This window comes from Vidua macroura, chromosome 18 (assembly GCF_024509145.1).
Source record: "Vidua macroura isolate BioBank_ID:100142 chromosome 18, ASM2450914v1, whole genome shotgun sequence".
Taxonomy (NCBI): domain Eukaryota; kingdom Metazoa; phylum Chordata; class Aves; order Passeriformes; family Viduidae; genus Vidua; species Vidua macroura.
This window is the reverse complement of record NC_071588.1, coordinates 1,002,239-1,017,987: the sequence shown is the minus strand read 5'-3', so window position 1 is coordinate 1,017,987 and position 15,749 is coordinate 1,002,239. Positions and strand designations below refer to the sequence as shown.

General features: G+C 47.1%; 1 protein-coding gene across 2 annotated transcripts in view; it reads right to left on the bottom strand.

Moving 5' to 3' along the window:
* LOC128816506 (transmembrane protein 132D-like) overlaps positions 1 to 15,749 on the bottom strand; it is a 200,982-nt gene that overhangs the window by 24,376 nt on the left and 160,857 nt on the right. For both annotated transcript variants that reach the window (XM_053994168.1, XM_053994169.1), the window contains one exon: positions 14,067 to 14,210. In XM_053994168.1, the coding sequence (XP_053850143.1) occupies positions 14,067 to 14,210 (144 nt within the window). The remainder of the gene's footprint in view (positions 1 to 14,066; positions 14,211 to 15,749) is intronic.

The following is a 15,749-nucleotide window of genomic DNA, read 5'->3' as shown; positions in this document are numbered from 1 at the left end:
TCTGATGTGCAAGACAAAACCACTGCCTGAAAATTGATCACACTGCATTAAATCAAGAAGATTCAAGGAAATAAAGGTATTAAAAAGATGGAAGAAAAGGCATCCTGTTTCCTCAGACAGCTAAACAAAAGCCTGGTTTAGGACAGTGAAATCACTGTGGATCAATACTCTTTCATTTCACAGTCAAGCACAATAATAACAACAGTGGTGCTGCTGATGAACATTTATGTTTGAACTACCCCCATTATCCAACAGCATTTCAGCATTTTGCAAAAAAACCTCCTGACAACACTTTGTAAAGCACCTCAAAGTGAGGGCTCAGTGCTCATGACACAAATGTGTGTCTCTGTGAGCCTTTTTTCATAGGAACACCCATTTATCTAGTACAGATAGCATTATCCTCGTGGTGGGAATGAAGGAATTCAGTGTTTACAAAGCTTTCCTGTGGCCACAAAGTGCTGGGGAATGTTATCTGCAAGTCCTGTCTGGGATGAGAAATGAAGGCTCATTGCTGTGACGCTGGAGAATAATCAACCAAACAATGAAAATAGCTACATTTAGCATAAATAGGAAAGCCAGGCCAGAAACATTTCCTCTCACATTGTCCAGAAAAACTTATTAAACAAGCCCACACTTGTGGAATGGGTAGAAGTCCAGGTGAGGACTGAAGAGATGCAGTTTCTATTTCATCTCTGCCATCTGACCTCATAAAAGGTGTTTTTTGTGCTCTGTTTGTTCATTAATGTTTTATTCATGGCTGCTCACGTCACAGGTGGGCTCTGACGGGCGCTGCAGCTCCTGGCACTGAGGCTCAGCGCTGCTGGGAGATGCTGCAGGAGCTTTCCCAATAAAGATGTGCTCAAAGAGGCAGTGCCAGGCCTGGCCAGGGCAAAGCCCTGCCCGTGCAGAACAGCCAGACACAGCACTGGGGCTCAGGGCTTGCCTCTGACAGCCCCAGGGCAGAGAGAGGTCTCAGAACGTGCCCAGGGTCTCTGCAGAGGAGAAGAACATCAGCTTTTCTCCCCATCACCAAGTAACCCAGCCCAGCTGTGCCCCAGCTCCCAGAGCAGCCAGGGGGAGCAGAGGATCTTGCTGCCAGCCTGAGCCCACAGCTCCCCCGAGCCTCCTTTTGCTTTCAGAGAAATGACAAGAGAACACATTCAATAAAATGTTTCAGGAGCTGGTTTCAGCGAGGATCGGGAATCGAAGGTGGAGGATAATTTGAAAGCATTTTGTAAGATTTTAGCTGCTTGTTCCCATTGACTCTGATGGGAGTCGTGCTGCTTTGATCTTTCAAATGCTTTCACACTCCTTCCATCCTGACAAGCACTCATACCACGGAGCTATTTACTGGGAAATTGAGGTGAGTCCTGAAGCTTGATATCTGAACTATCTTCAAACAACCAAGAGGAAAGAATAGGCAGACTATAAAAGAGGCTCCATCTGAACACAGAGCAGCCTGTGGTACGGACACATCCTGCACGTTCTGTGTTCAGGAACTGGTGATGTTCACAACAAAGTCTCATGGCTGCTCAGTCCCCACGGGGAAGGAGGCTGGCTGCCTCAGGAAGATGCTCTGGACTCGCTAAGATTATTAAGATTTTTTTTTTTTTTTTCAGAAGCAGAGGTGATCCCCACCATGGAAAGAAGAGAGAAGCTGATTACAGGGCGTGCAGAGTTCCTCCCTGGACTCTCCAACCTCTGTGTATGGATGTGCACAATCCAGTGGAATGAGGTACAGCAGGCAAGAACAGGGTCCTTGATCCTTTTCTTGCCATTTGTTTGGAAAGCAGGATTCCATACAAAGGAGGGAGAAGGAAATGAAGATGTGATATTTGCAAGAGAGCCATGACTGCTGCAAATCTCAGAGTGGAGTTATTCATACCTTCAGGACTGCTGGGAACGAAGCTGCAATTCCAATTTGTTGGTTTCCAAACTCAAAAAGAGTTGTTCTATCACCCTCAGATATTGAGAGGAGGTTTCAGCACAATGTCATCTGGATCTTTGAGCCTTCTTCCCTCAGACACGTGCAGACAGAGCATTTCCATTCCTCTGCACTCAGGGTGGGTGGGCTGGAGCCTGCAGGGCTTTCACAAGCTGAGCACATCTCTGACCATGAGCAGACACTCAGAGGAGGCTCCACTCCCACGGAACCTGAGGCTGTCCTGCCTCCTGCCAGGGACACAAAACTGCCCAGACAGTGCCCTGTGCATCCATTTCTCCAGGAGGGCTTTCCTCCAGATCCCCACTGCTGGCTGCCATGGAACGTCACTGCAGGGGCTCCCTGGATTACAGCAATTCCTATTCCCAGAGCTCCTTGTAAAACTTCTGACTGAATTTATGGGAAAAGGCAATTTTCTTAATTCAGCAACAGTGTCCTGCAGAAGCAAGCTCCCTGGCAATACACTACTCCTCACCCAATTTTAAAGTTCACCTACCTTAAGCAAATCTGGCTGTTTCAGCTAAAAGCTGTGCAGCCTTAGGCATTCTTTATCACATGAGCAGATGATCTTTTTAACACCTCAAGTTCCTGAGTTTCGTATCATTCACTAAATCAATCTCCCTTTCATGATTTGTATTTATACCAATGCCCAATTCTATTACAACCCTCTCTTATGCTTTCTCAATTTCCTCTATTATTCTTTTTTAGGTCTATAATATAATTTCAGTGGCTCACTCAGAGGCTGTCACTTCGTATTTACGAACTGAAACTTGAATGTGCAGTATTACTTTATTTCTATGAAAATCCATGATAACTAACGCGGTGATTCAATTTCTACCAAGAGGCTTTATGTTTGGTTTCCTACCTGGCCTCTAACCTTCATTCCTCCAAACAAACTTTTACATCTCTATTTACATATTGGGATCATTACAGTTCTTTTCATCTCCCCATCTCAGTGGCTTCAGAAGCTATAATGGATTTAGGCAGGAGTTTAATTAGGAACTGCTCTCTTCTGTATTTCAGGCTACATTTCACGTGAAAGGGTAAAATATACCTCTAACAAATGAAAGGCTTGATGAAAGCCCCCGGGAGCCCCAGGCTAGGTGAGTTTTAGTGGAGCAGAGAATTACTAAGTGGGAGATCCTGGTGCTGGGTCTGTTCCACGGGAGGCTGGCGTTCATTTTGTATCTGTGCAAGAAAATCACCCTCAGCAGTTTGCTCTGCTTTGCATGACACCCATGCAGACACAGTCAGGTTGTTTTCAGCAAGGTTTTCCCTTGCTTTCTTTCTTCAGGGAGCATGGAATACATGGAAGATGTCGGAGTTCCATCTCACAGACACTCTGGTCAGTCTTGTCCCTGCTCTGGCCCACTCCTGTCCTGCTGTGAAGGGCAAAGGGACCCCAGGAGGCTGTTCCAGTGGCACTGGCCACTGCAGGGGCAGCTCCTGACTGAAGGGAGGGCCAGGCTGGGCTCAGGAACACAGAAAAGCCTGGCTGAGTGGTGGTCTCATTATGGGGCTGTGATTTAAATCAGAACTCAGGGCAGCCTGCAGTGCCCATGGGATCTGCCAGCACACACTGGCCAGCCTGGGACTGGCTCCAGAACACACAGCCTCCACCAGCACTGGACCAGGTTCTTCCTCACTGCTGCCTCTGCTGCTCAGGGAAGAAGTCCTCCCTCAGATAATGCGATTCTTCTTCCCCAGAAATTTCTTTTCTGCAGTTTTCCTGTGCTGAGCACACCTTATGATGTTCAGTGTCTCATTTTACCCACTCGGTTTGGTCCACTCAACAGCAAAACAACCAACCAGGCTGCGAAGGAAATCTTGTCAGTAATTAGCCTGGCTGGAGATCAGCTGATAGCTGTCAGCTCAGGCACTGCAGAGCCCAGGATGAGGTTCATCACACCTCCACACAGCTGCAGAGAAAGGACTGTCAACACACACTGCCCAGCCGAGGCTGCTCAGGGAACAGAGAGCTCCAGATGAGATTAGACACACACACTGTTTAACCTGGGAACAAAGGGCACAATTTGGAAAACTACGTGTCAAGGTGTCTTCAAAAATTAGCAGAGTACAGACACTGCACTGCCACAGGGGCTGCTGCTCCTCCGTCTGCAGGCGCCCGTGAAATCCTGGCGATGGGATTCGGAGCCCTAGGGAAACACTGGCTTTCAAGATTTGTTACAAGCTTGAAGCTCAGCTCAGCATCATCCAGAAGTGTGAAGAACTTTCAAGGAAACGCGGGCAGACTTATGGCTGTGGCACTGGAACAAGTGCAATGGGCTCTGGCTGATGTTTGCTGCCAGCGCGAGGCGGTGCCAGACGGAGCCAGCCCTGCTCAGACACAAACAGCCAGAGCCCTGCTCAGACACAAACAGCTTCCCAGCGAGGAGCACCTCCTCTTCTCCTCATCCCGTGAAGTGCACAGCAATCCCATTCACCACACCAGCTACATCTGCCTTTTCAGTGGCAGCAATGAGATGCAATCATTAACAGACATTAATGTATGTGTGGGTGCGTGTGAGACCGACTTTTACTGACAGCCAAGTGCAATTAATGTAATGCTCACAGACAACGCATAAAATGTACTTTAGTCCCATCCACTGTGCCTTTAGAAGCCTCCTCACCAGGGCAAATGATACTTCCCTTCATTACTGAAGTTTCACTTCTCCCTCTCTGCCTTTCAGTGCAATGAAATGGAGCATGTAATGGAACGTCATATTCATAGATTCCGTTCTGGAATCAGCTCCAGCTCTGCACAAAGGCTCAAACACTACAGCAGCTTTTCACATGCTCACAAATGCTCAAAGAAATTGCTGAGAGCACTCAAATCCCCAAGTCTAAAGAAGATGCCCTAAATTTACTCCAACAAAACCCCTTTACAGCTGCAAAATAATTACCTGCTTGCAAATAATCACATTATTTTAATAGTTATTATAAGGAACAGATTATTTAAGTTGGGAGAAAATATCAGCTTTGTATAATACCCACCTGCTCTATATACACAGTTACACTTTTAGTTAAAATTGAAGAGCCATTAAAGCCACTTTTTGTAGGTGCTTAGGTTTCTAATTTGCAATTAAATTAATTGGATTTGAATGCCTAAATTGATTCAGAAATCAGGCTTATCATCCAATAACCAGTTCAACAGGACGATGCTGCAAACCAAGGCTGAAACAGGAGAGTTGTTCAGCATTTCTGTGGGCAGCTGATGGGGGAAACCAACGGCACTGGTGTGTCCTACAAAGAAATACAGCAGCCAGGGCAGTGTCAGAAAGGCAGGAGAGCAGAGCCTGTCCCACGTGTAAAGCACGAGAACTGCTACAGGTAATCATTTCTGCTAATAAACTGCCCCCACGTAACTCCTGCCATTCTGGCATCTCGAGCACTTTTCAGGTGTGTTTGACTGCTTTACCTTCTTTTCTCTTGAAATCCGTAAGTACTGCATATTTTTTTTTATATAACTGCAAAAAGAAGTACACGGGTAGCCAAAAGTCACCATCCTAAAAGAAATGCAAAATGGTCCAGACAGCGAATAAAAGAGAAGAGATCTTCAGTCAATTGACCTGCACGGACTCTGTTATATAAGAAATCTGAAAATATTTCTAAATCCTTCCTTACTCAGCCACCGATGTTTTATCATGACAGAAATTTGTATGGGCTGTGATTAATTTAACAGGAGTGATTTCTGGAGAGCCTGTGCTCTGCCCTAGTTAGGGTTATGGATGTTATTAACAACCCTAATGACGATGCTTCTACATTACATTTTACATCTCAAGGCATTCTTTGGGGATTTGGCATTAATGCTGTTTGTGTGTCGAGGTAATTCAGCACGTGACACACCTTCTGTGTGCCTCTGCTGAGACAGAGCAGATCAGCGACGTGCCAGGGCCCACAGCAGCACAGGTCAGTGCAGCACCTCTGAAAGCATCCCAGGGATATCCAGTTGTTACCCACTCTCGTTAAGGGAGAAATGAAAATCCAGTGTCACCCGCTGTGTGCAGGCTGAGCCCTGACTAGAATCTGCAACGCCTAAAATCCCATCCCAGGTTTAGCCATTAACCATGAGTCCTTCCTTCATTAGAACATGGGCAGCATTAAAAATCAGGTTTATTGTGGCCTTTCGACCCCAGCCTCCCTAACTCACGCAGCCTCCCCTTTTCCTGCACGGATGCATGGCCAGGATCACCCCTGGCTCCCCCAACTGCCTCTGAGAGCTCTGGGAACCCTGCAAGTATTCCACAGCTGATGTTCAGGACACCTCAGCTCTGACCAGCACTATACTTTCTACTATTAGAAATTTCTCTGTTTCTCTATACTCCAGGACACGAGCCTCACCCTCAGCAAACACTGACACAGTCCGTGGATCTGAGCAGGTTTAAATCAGCTGAAAAGATCTCGTCACGTGTGTTTTTATTTCAGCACACCTAACACAACGTGTGGCCAGTCCTGTGCATGGCAGGCAATGCAAAGTCATTCCGTGGCTGTGAAAACCCCAAAGTGAGCCGAGCAGCCAGTCATTTACATGGCACCGTGTTCTAACTGTGGGGTGGCAAAGCAGCACAGAGCTTTGTGCCAGCACCTGGAGGGTGGCTCAGAGCTGGCACCAGCAGCTATAAATAAATGCCTCACCTCCTCAGAGAGAGAGGCAGACGGGCACTGGAGCTGCTGAACACACTGGGAACTTCTCAGGAGGAAGAATGGTGGTTTATAGTCACTCACACAAGCTCCTGTTTTGGGGACAGGTGTTAGGGGATGGTCTGAGCCCAGGTTAGCCCTCGTTCCTCTCAGGGTGACATCACATGCTGCTCTGCAGCCCCGGCCCAGGGAAGGGAGCAGGGCACTCCCTGTCTGCTCCTTCCTCCCCCAGCACGTTTGCTCTAGAGATACACCACAAATCTCTTCTCTTGGAGATGATGGAGCATTGCCCACAGCTAGGTTCAGTGTGCCATGAGGTGGGGCTGGGAAGCAGCTGAAAACCCCTGCGTGGCCTTTGCAAGTCCAGGGGTGTTGTCCTGATTTTTGAAAGTGTTAAGTTTTCTTTTATAGTTCTTTTGAAAAGTGTTAAAGTTCTCATAAAACTTCTTCAGCCTTCTGATAATGTTCACATATTTGAGAGTCAGAGTTCCCACACAATTTCATGTAGAAATAGAATAGTTTACATATTTCCCTGGGGGTGGAGAGAAATGACTGATTGATCTTTGGACCAGTGTGGTTGGAGAGGTGGTAATTCCATCCTCCAACCCACGGTCACCTTTGGAATTGTATAAACACCAGATGTTTGAATAAAACTGGGTCTTTCTCTCCTTTGAACTTCCCAAGGTCTGTGCACTCATTTCATGTCCAATAACAACACAGGGGTTTGGACACTGCCACAGGGGCGTCTCCCACTGCACACCTGACACTCACAAACAGCTGAGGCACCTGGAACAGCCTCACCCTCCTTCCTGAGCACTCCCTGAGGGGATGCACAGGGATGGGATCCGCCTTCCAGGGAGGGAATGTGGTCAGGATAAGGATGGCACACAAGGGAATGCCCGTGCAAAGCCTGGGTGGCATGCAGATAAAACACAGAGCAGAAAGAGGCACTCCTGGCACCTCCCAGGAGTGATTCCTGCTGTTCCTGCTGCTGGCTCCTGCTCCAGAGTCACTCCTTCCCCAGTGCTGGCACTGCGAGCATCCCAGACGAGCTCAGCCAGGGAGCAGGGAGCTGAGCAGGCAGACAGCTCATTCCAAAAAAACCAAAAAAGGATTAATTTTCACTCAGCTGCACTGCTGGGCAGCAGAGCCAGGGATGGCAGCTCCGTGTGAGCTTTAAGCAGCCTCAGAACTGCACCCCAGGCGTGGCTCAGCACACTGGGGACGTTCATCAGCCCCTGCTGGGGCAGCTAATGGTTACATTTGCTCACTGGGAGCCCCTTGGCACTACTGTTTGGATCTCCTTTAGATATTCCCTTCCTTTTTATGGATATAGGCATATGGCTCCCTATAAAGGAAGAGAAATACCCACAGAAAGAGGTTATCATCCTGGCTCTACAAGAACACGTATTTTTTCCCATGAAGCACAAAAACCCCAGATTCCTGGGTATCTTCTGCAGAATTCTGAAGAAGCCTCAATTCAGAAATTATTTGGATTTTTTTTTTTCCATTACAGAGAAGTTTTTTACCTTATAAGCTTACAGCCTTTCAAAAATATAAAGGAACAGGCAACAGCGACTGTGGCAGTCCCACTGGGGTTTTCAGTATGGATGATTACAAAAAGGCAAATAACACCACAGAAACCTCGGTACTTCCCAAGATTCACATCAGAATGATGAATTGGCAGAATATGAAAGAGACAAATCCAGTAACTTCAACAGCTTTAGGTGAGTTCCAGACAATTCCTGGGAGGTGCAAGTCTGTTGTATTGGTTCCACATTCAGAATTCATCTTTGCCATGTCTGTTTTTCATACCAGAGAGAGATTAAAATTGTGCCTTCTGCCTTTATAAGCAACACCAGCAGCACATGAGCTGAACTCTACAGTTATTATTACAACTCTTAGCTTTGACAGTGCATTTTTCTGAGTTTGTCTTGTGTTCCTAGAGCAGAGCAGAAAAAGCATTTTCATTTTTAAAGTTGCTCCATCCTAAGGTGAAAAGGTCAGATGGATTCCCATGTCAGGAATACTGAAATGGGGTTGAAATGACAAGACATGATTTCATCATTTTCTATCAAAATGAAATGTTTAGACATTGCAGAAAATAAAAACATACATTTGCTGACTTAAATCAAGGTTGTCTCCAAGATGGATCAAAAATTTTTGGGGATGGAATAAGGCTGCTCAGCTGGGGGGAGAAATCCCTTTATATAATGTAAAATCACGGCACAAACTTGATCTCCACTGGAGATCTCTCAAGGCACAGATTCATCAGTTATGTTCTGTATTATGTATATAAAATATTGCACATCCTGGTTAGCCAGTTTGACAGATCACTGCTCCTCAAACAAGGGCTTGCTGCTCCTGGCCCTTCCCACTCTGCCCTGGCCCCGGGCAGGATGATCCCTCTCTGCTGTCCTTCTCCCTGCAGCAAGCCCGGGGTGAGCACTGATCTCACTGCCAGCCTGCTCAGAGCTGATGGAGCACCGGGATCTCTCCTCCCAGCCCTGCTCTGAGGGCTCTGTGCACCTTTGCAGTGCCCCCACGGGGAGCTCACACCTCTGCCCTTCCAGCTGAACACCTGTGTGACCACAGGTGTGGATATTCTCAGTTCAGCCAGAGAGAAAAGGAGAAAGATTTCTGCCAGGCTAAGCCTGGGGAAAAGCCCGGGAGGAATGTAAATAATCCATTCTCTTGCATTCTGTTCATATTGTTTATAGATCTGTTCTACCACACTGACCTGAGCCCAGTGTGCCAATCAGGTGAAATGGTTTTACTTTAGGACCAATGGAATGAATGTTCACAATGTTCTCTATAAAAGAGAGAAGTGCTTTTGAATAAATGCTCATTTTACTTTCTAAAACCATACGAGTCATTTTGCCTGTCCCTGGCTCAACAAGATCACACAGGGACCCAGGAATGTGCTGCAAGAGGAATGTCCAGGGCTGCCCTGGAGCACAGCCCTGAGATCCACAGCACTGCAGCTGCCAGTGCTGGACGAGGAGCAGACAACATCCTGACTCCATTCTCTTCTCCCTTTGATTTCTCACTCTGTCACTCCAGCGACTTTAGAAGAATTCAACTTCTCCCCGAAGTGCACCAGTGTAAGGAAGAAAAGGAACAGCTGTTAAAAGTTTCATGCTTTAAAACACTGTCTGCTTCAGGCTACTTTAAGTGCTCTGACACTTCAGCTTCCCTAAGTCTGTCACATGATTAAAAAGATGTTATTTTACCACTGATAAAACCACACTAAGTGTTAGTGAAAGATTTATTAGCCTGCAGTAATATTTTACAAATTGCCAAGTGTGATGCTCTCCCATCCAATCCACTCCGAAGTGTCAGAGCAGAGCAGCTGCCAGCCCTTCCCTGGACCAGGAGTGAGTGCCCATGTGGAGCTGTGGGGAGCAGGGGGGTCAGCAGCCCTGCCCAGCACAGCCAGGGCCACCAGACCCTGCAGAGGACAAGTGCCAGGCCAGCCCCCACAGCCACGGCGGGCTGGACAGCTCTGGGAGAGCTGCACCAAGGGAAGGAAATACAGCTCGGGTATAGCAAAACGGTTTTTACAGAAAGGTGATAAAGTTCTGGAATGTTCTGCCCGGGGAGGTGGTGCAGTCACCATCCCTGGGTGTGTTTAACAAAGCCTGGGTGTGGCACTGGGTGCCAGGGTTCAGCTGAGGTGCTGGGGCTGGGCTGGACTCGATCTTGAAGGTCTCTTCCAACCCAGTGATTCTGTGAGTTCTGTGATTCTGGCATACTGTGATTCTGTGATTCTGGAATTCTGGGATTCTGTGTGATTCTGGGATTGTGTGATTCTGGAATTCTGGGATTGTGTGACTCTAGGATTCTGGAATTCTGGGATTCTGGGATTCTGGAATTCTGGGATCCTGTGGGATTCTGGGATTCTGGGATTGTGTGATTCTGGAATTCTGGGATTCTGTGACTCTAGGATTCTTGAATTCTGGGATTGTGTGATTCTGTGGGATTCTGGGATTGTGTGATTCTAGGATTCTGGAATTCTGGGATTCTGGGATTCTGCGATTCTGGGATTCTGTGTGATTCTGGGATTCTGGGATTCTGGGATTCTGGGATTGTGTGATTCTGGGATTCTGGAATTCTGGGATTCTGGGATTCTGGGATTGTGTGATTCTGGGATTTTGGGATTGTGTGATTCTGGAATTCTGGGACTCTGTGAATGGGAATTCCCAGAGAAGGCCACGCTGGACACCCTGCAGGGCTCTGGGGCAGTGCCCAGGCTGTGCCAGGGATGCCAGCAGCAACCACAACCCCCTTCCAGTCCCCGAGCCCGGCAGCTTCTTGTCATCCATCCAGGCAAGCCCCCCAGGCTCCCTGGCAGCCCTGGCACAGCCCCAGGGGCTCAGGAGAAATCAGCTGCAGGGGTTCTGGTGGAAAAGCACACAGGTTTGGCTAACACACAGATTTCAAATGCAGTCCTCTAGGAAATGCACAGTACAGCACAGAAAAGGGGCAGAGGAGCTGAATCCTGCTCCCAGTGCTGGCTCCAGCACCGTGTGACTTCTGGCAACTTTCAGGTGTCTGATCAAACAAAATGAACAAAAAGGAGTATTCGTTTCAGGGTAAGTGAAATGCAGATTTTCAATTAACTCGTCAAACTGAAAACCCAGAGCACTGGAAAGTGTTGCTTTGGAAACTTCCAGGCTTTGTTGAGCCTTGAAAAAAATGGCCATTTGGAAACAGAAATGTCTTTTCAAAATGAAAGATTAAAAGAAGCTGATTTTTCTTCTCTCCTTATTCCTGATTAAAATAATCTTGAGAGTTTACTCCTTACTAATAATTCAGCAAAAATAAAGTCTGCTCAAAAATCTCTCTTTTTTCCCATGAGTTCAGTAGGAGTTTTACTCTACAAATGGTCAACACTTGACAGCACTTTGAAATTTACACCTTAACTTTTCTGTGTCTCACAGTCCTCATTAGTGAAACAGAGTCTGTAACACACCTCCATTTTCTGGTGTGGTTATTCTCTCATGCTGGACCAAATCATTTCTGATAATCATTTGTCCAAAAAAATATTGTTTCAATGGACTAAATTCTGCTCTGACATATTCAACCACGTTCAGGTAGGTGCAATTTGGCACAAAAAGAGTCAGTGCAAAGTTTGGACCAGCTCTTTAAAGTTCTTTGAAGTCTCAGATGAAAGAAGTGAGTAATAAATGTGGACCTTGAAATGAAAAGAAGAATGAGGTACCCTCATTCTGCAAGGAAAATGAGCTTAACCTCATCATTAGTCAACACCAAAAAACCAGGAATAAAAGCTAAGCCACGAAGACATAATCAATCTGTGAGATGCTACTTGACAGATGTGCTGAGAAACAGCAACAGTAAAGACCCAAAGAAAGGTAATCTTAATCTTTCTATTTCAGTGGGCATCTTAAGCAGGTTTTTCTTCCATTTTCTATTCCCCACTCTAATGCCCAGAGAACAGAAACTCTAATTACAGCTGCATGCTGAAGGCTGGCCAGTAATTATATATTTTTATCTTCATTAGATGCCTGTGAACAAGGCTTGCTCTGAACCAGAGCAGGTAAACTGGCAACTCGAGACACATTTTCAATTAAGAGCTCACTTCAAAATGGCAACTCATTTTGGCTGTGCAGAGACCTCTCTGCTGCTGCAGGATGTCCTGATCACTGCTGCTGCTGGCAGCCTGCTGTGGCACGGGCTGTCAGTGACACCACTGTTAGTGGTGTGGCTGTGTGAATACACCACACACAGCACTGACTGCTTGTTCATGTCCTTACAGGCAACCACCAAAACATCTGAAAGCACAACTGCTTTTTTACATCCCTTCCAAATGATGTATTTCCTTTCAAAATCTTTTTTTTTTTCCAATTCACCAAAAAAAAAAAATAAATAGAAGATGAGTGAGCTAGCAAGGACTTAGTTCATTAATTCCTACAACATAAGGACAAATAATTTCCTTCTGTTTTTAAACTACATGAAGTCCAACAGTTTGCTATATTTGGCAGATTTACCAGATCCAAAAGGGCTTCACAGAACAGAAAAACCCCCAAACCCCAAAGGTTCCTAATAATACAGCCAGAAAGACATGTTTAATCAGAAAATACCAACACAGGGCTAATCAGCTAAGTAGGAACACTGAGAAGATTCTAACAGGGAAGCATTAAAAATACTAAACTTTGAAATTGCTGGGGTTCATCTCATGCATAAGAAATTACCATGAAGGAATTATTTAAAACAAGTCCAATGAGCATAGAAATTGCAATTATTTCCTTTTCTGTCAGAACAGATAGCTCAGGAGAAACCATTTCCACCTCTGCCCAGCTCTATTCTTCACCCATTCTGCCCGAGCTGTCAGTGGCTCTGTGACAGGCAGCCACCAGACGTGTGGGTATGTCTCCAACCTCCCAGATGGCAGTAAGTACCCGTCTGTGCCCACAGAGGCAGAACATGCCCACCAGCAGGGGTGTTTTTAGCTGCTGGTGCTCGGGAGGCTTTGGAGCTGCACACAAGCCTGAGCTGCTGGAGCCCAAAGCCAGAGGAGCCAGGGCAGAGCAGAACCCTCAGCGAGCTCCAGGCAGCTCTGGGCAGGGCCAGGGCCCCAGGAAGTTGAAATTGAATTTTTTATTGTTTTTTTTTTTTTATAACCAGCACGTCCCAGAACGGTTACAAACCCTCCAGGCCACGCTCCCAGCTGCTGGGAATGGCTGTTATCCCATTTCCCATTCACTCCTGGGAGCGTGGCCTGGAGGGTTTGTAACCGTTCTGGGACGTGCTGGTTATAAAAAAAAAAACAATAAAAAAATCAATTTTAACTTTCATTTGTAGCTGCATCTCTTGTTTCCTCTTCTCGAGTGGCAGCCACAGAGGAGTTTGTGGAAAGATAAAAGCTGCTGCAGACAAGGCAACTTTTGTGTCACCATGCTGGAATCCTCTGTGCCTCATCTGCCACCATCACCACTGCTGAGCAGCTCCTTCCTCTTCACCATTCATAAGCAGATAGAAATCTGCAGGACTGATTCCTTACACGATTTTAGTGGTAACACTGGTACTTGCTGAAAGCCTCCAAGCAGCACGGATTACCCTGAGGCTCCAGTGTGACCCTCCCATTGCAGGGCCAAAAAGGAACTTGCAGGCACTCCTGTGAGCTCTGCCCTGGCACTGGCACACCCTGAGCCACACCAGAGAGCAGCAGCACTCTGCTGCAGCCACACAGCCCGTGGAACTGGAGAGGCACAGGGAGAGACAGCCCTGGAAACGCTTCCAAAGAGGAAGTGTCAGACAGTCCCACGTGTTCGACGAGCAGGAGGGAAAATTGTGATTTTGTGTTTGGTTTGTTGCTTCACTGGAGCGAGCTATGCAGCAATAACAGCAATAATAAATCTTGGTGTTCCAGCAGGAGAGCAGTCAGAAAATGAAAGAACTTGTTCCATTAGAGAACAGCACTGCTCTGCAGGGCTCTGTGCAAGGAGCAGCCTGATCCTACCTTAATGACGTCTTCATCTGATGATCTGCATTCCACAGAGTCCACAAGATCTGTCACAGTCCCATCATCTTCCACAGAAACCACCTTGACAGGGACAGCCACTGTCTTCCCAGTGAGGATAGCTGTGTTCAGGATCTCTGCTTCCTAAGAGAAAAGAAAGCAAGAGGCCACTTAGTGTACATATTCTGCAATTAATGCATTGGTACGCCCAGACTCAGCTGCAACTCCTCATGGCTGTGCCAGGAGCTGTTCCAAGTGCAGCAGGCAGCACGGGCAGGTTTCCTCCCTGCAGCCCTGGCCCAGCTCCCAGCTGGGATTCAGGGCTGTGGAGGCATCTGTCCTGCCCTAACTGCTGGGGCTCCCTGAGGAACAGAGCAGCCACCCAGAGTGACCCTGCAGCTCAGGGACAGACAGCTGGACGTGGCAGCAGTGACACCTCCAGCCTGAGCAGCATTTTTAAAAGTGTTAAGTTTTCTTTTATAGTTATTTTGAAAAGTTTTAAAGTTCTCATAAAACTTCTTTAGCCTTCTGATAATGTTTACATGTTTGAGAGTCAGAGTTCCCATACAGTTTCATGTAGAAATAGAATAGTTTCCATATTTCTCTGTAGGAAGAGAGAAATAATTGATTGATCTTTGGACCAGTGTGGTTGGAGAGGTGGTAATTCCATCCTCCAACCCACGGTCACCTTTGGAATTCTACAAATACCAGATGTTTGAATAAAACTGGGTCTTTTTCTCTTTTGAACTTCCCAAGCTCTGTGCACTCATTTCATGTCCAATAGCAACACATGCTCATCTGGATTTTCACCTCTCAAGTCTTGCTGCTTGGCCCCTTTTCTGAAAGGTTTCCTACCAACACTGTAGGACGTTCTGTGCCACGAGTGCCCCTCTGCCTGCACACCAGGCTGGCCAGGCACAGCTCAGGGCCAGCGTTTGAGCTGCCCTTGGGGATGCAGACTGGGCAAGCTCAGGGCCCAGAGGCTGTGGAGCAGTGGCACTGCCTCTCCTGACAGGCACCGTGGCTTCCCTTGCTCTGCCTCCAGGGGAATCAGAGTCAGCTTTGGGTCCTGGGCAAATGACTGCACCACAGGACTCAGTGGGATCAGAGCCTCTCCCGTTTTCTAGGATTTATCCAGGCTCTTGGTAGGCAAGCACCTCCCCACACCTCTTTCTTTACCTTCTGAAGAGGTTTGTGCAAACCCAGCCTCTCTCAGACAGAGGAGGGATGCTGGGAGGGCCTGGGCTCAGCAAACAAAACGAGCTCTGTGGTGACCAGTGCCTGTTGCAAAACACGTTCCTCCCGTTTGATTCACCAGTTCTTCTCTACAAGTGCTGAGTTCTGATTACCTGAAGAGCATCAGACTAAGCAGTGCTTTGTCACCTGGGTGTCACCTCTGTCTGGCACCACAGACTGCCTGATCTCTGCCACGACACTCTGAGCACAAATTGCTGCCCCAGTCCTCCCAGCCCGAAGTGCAAGATCCTGCTCATTTCTGGAAAGGTCTCTGAGCCTTTCAGAGCTGTGCCTGTGAAGCTGGGACCATCCTGTAGAACAAGAGGCTCTTGATTTCAGCTGCCTCTTGTGTAACAAAGGCTCCCAAAGCCCCCCAAGTGCTAAATTCTCATTATCTAAATAGCTCCCACTATGAGCTCTGAGACTGACCTGATTTTACTCCTGCAA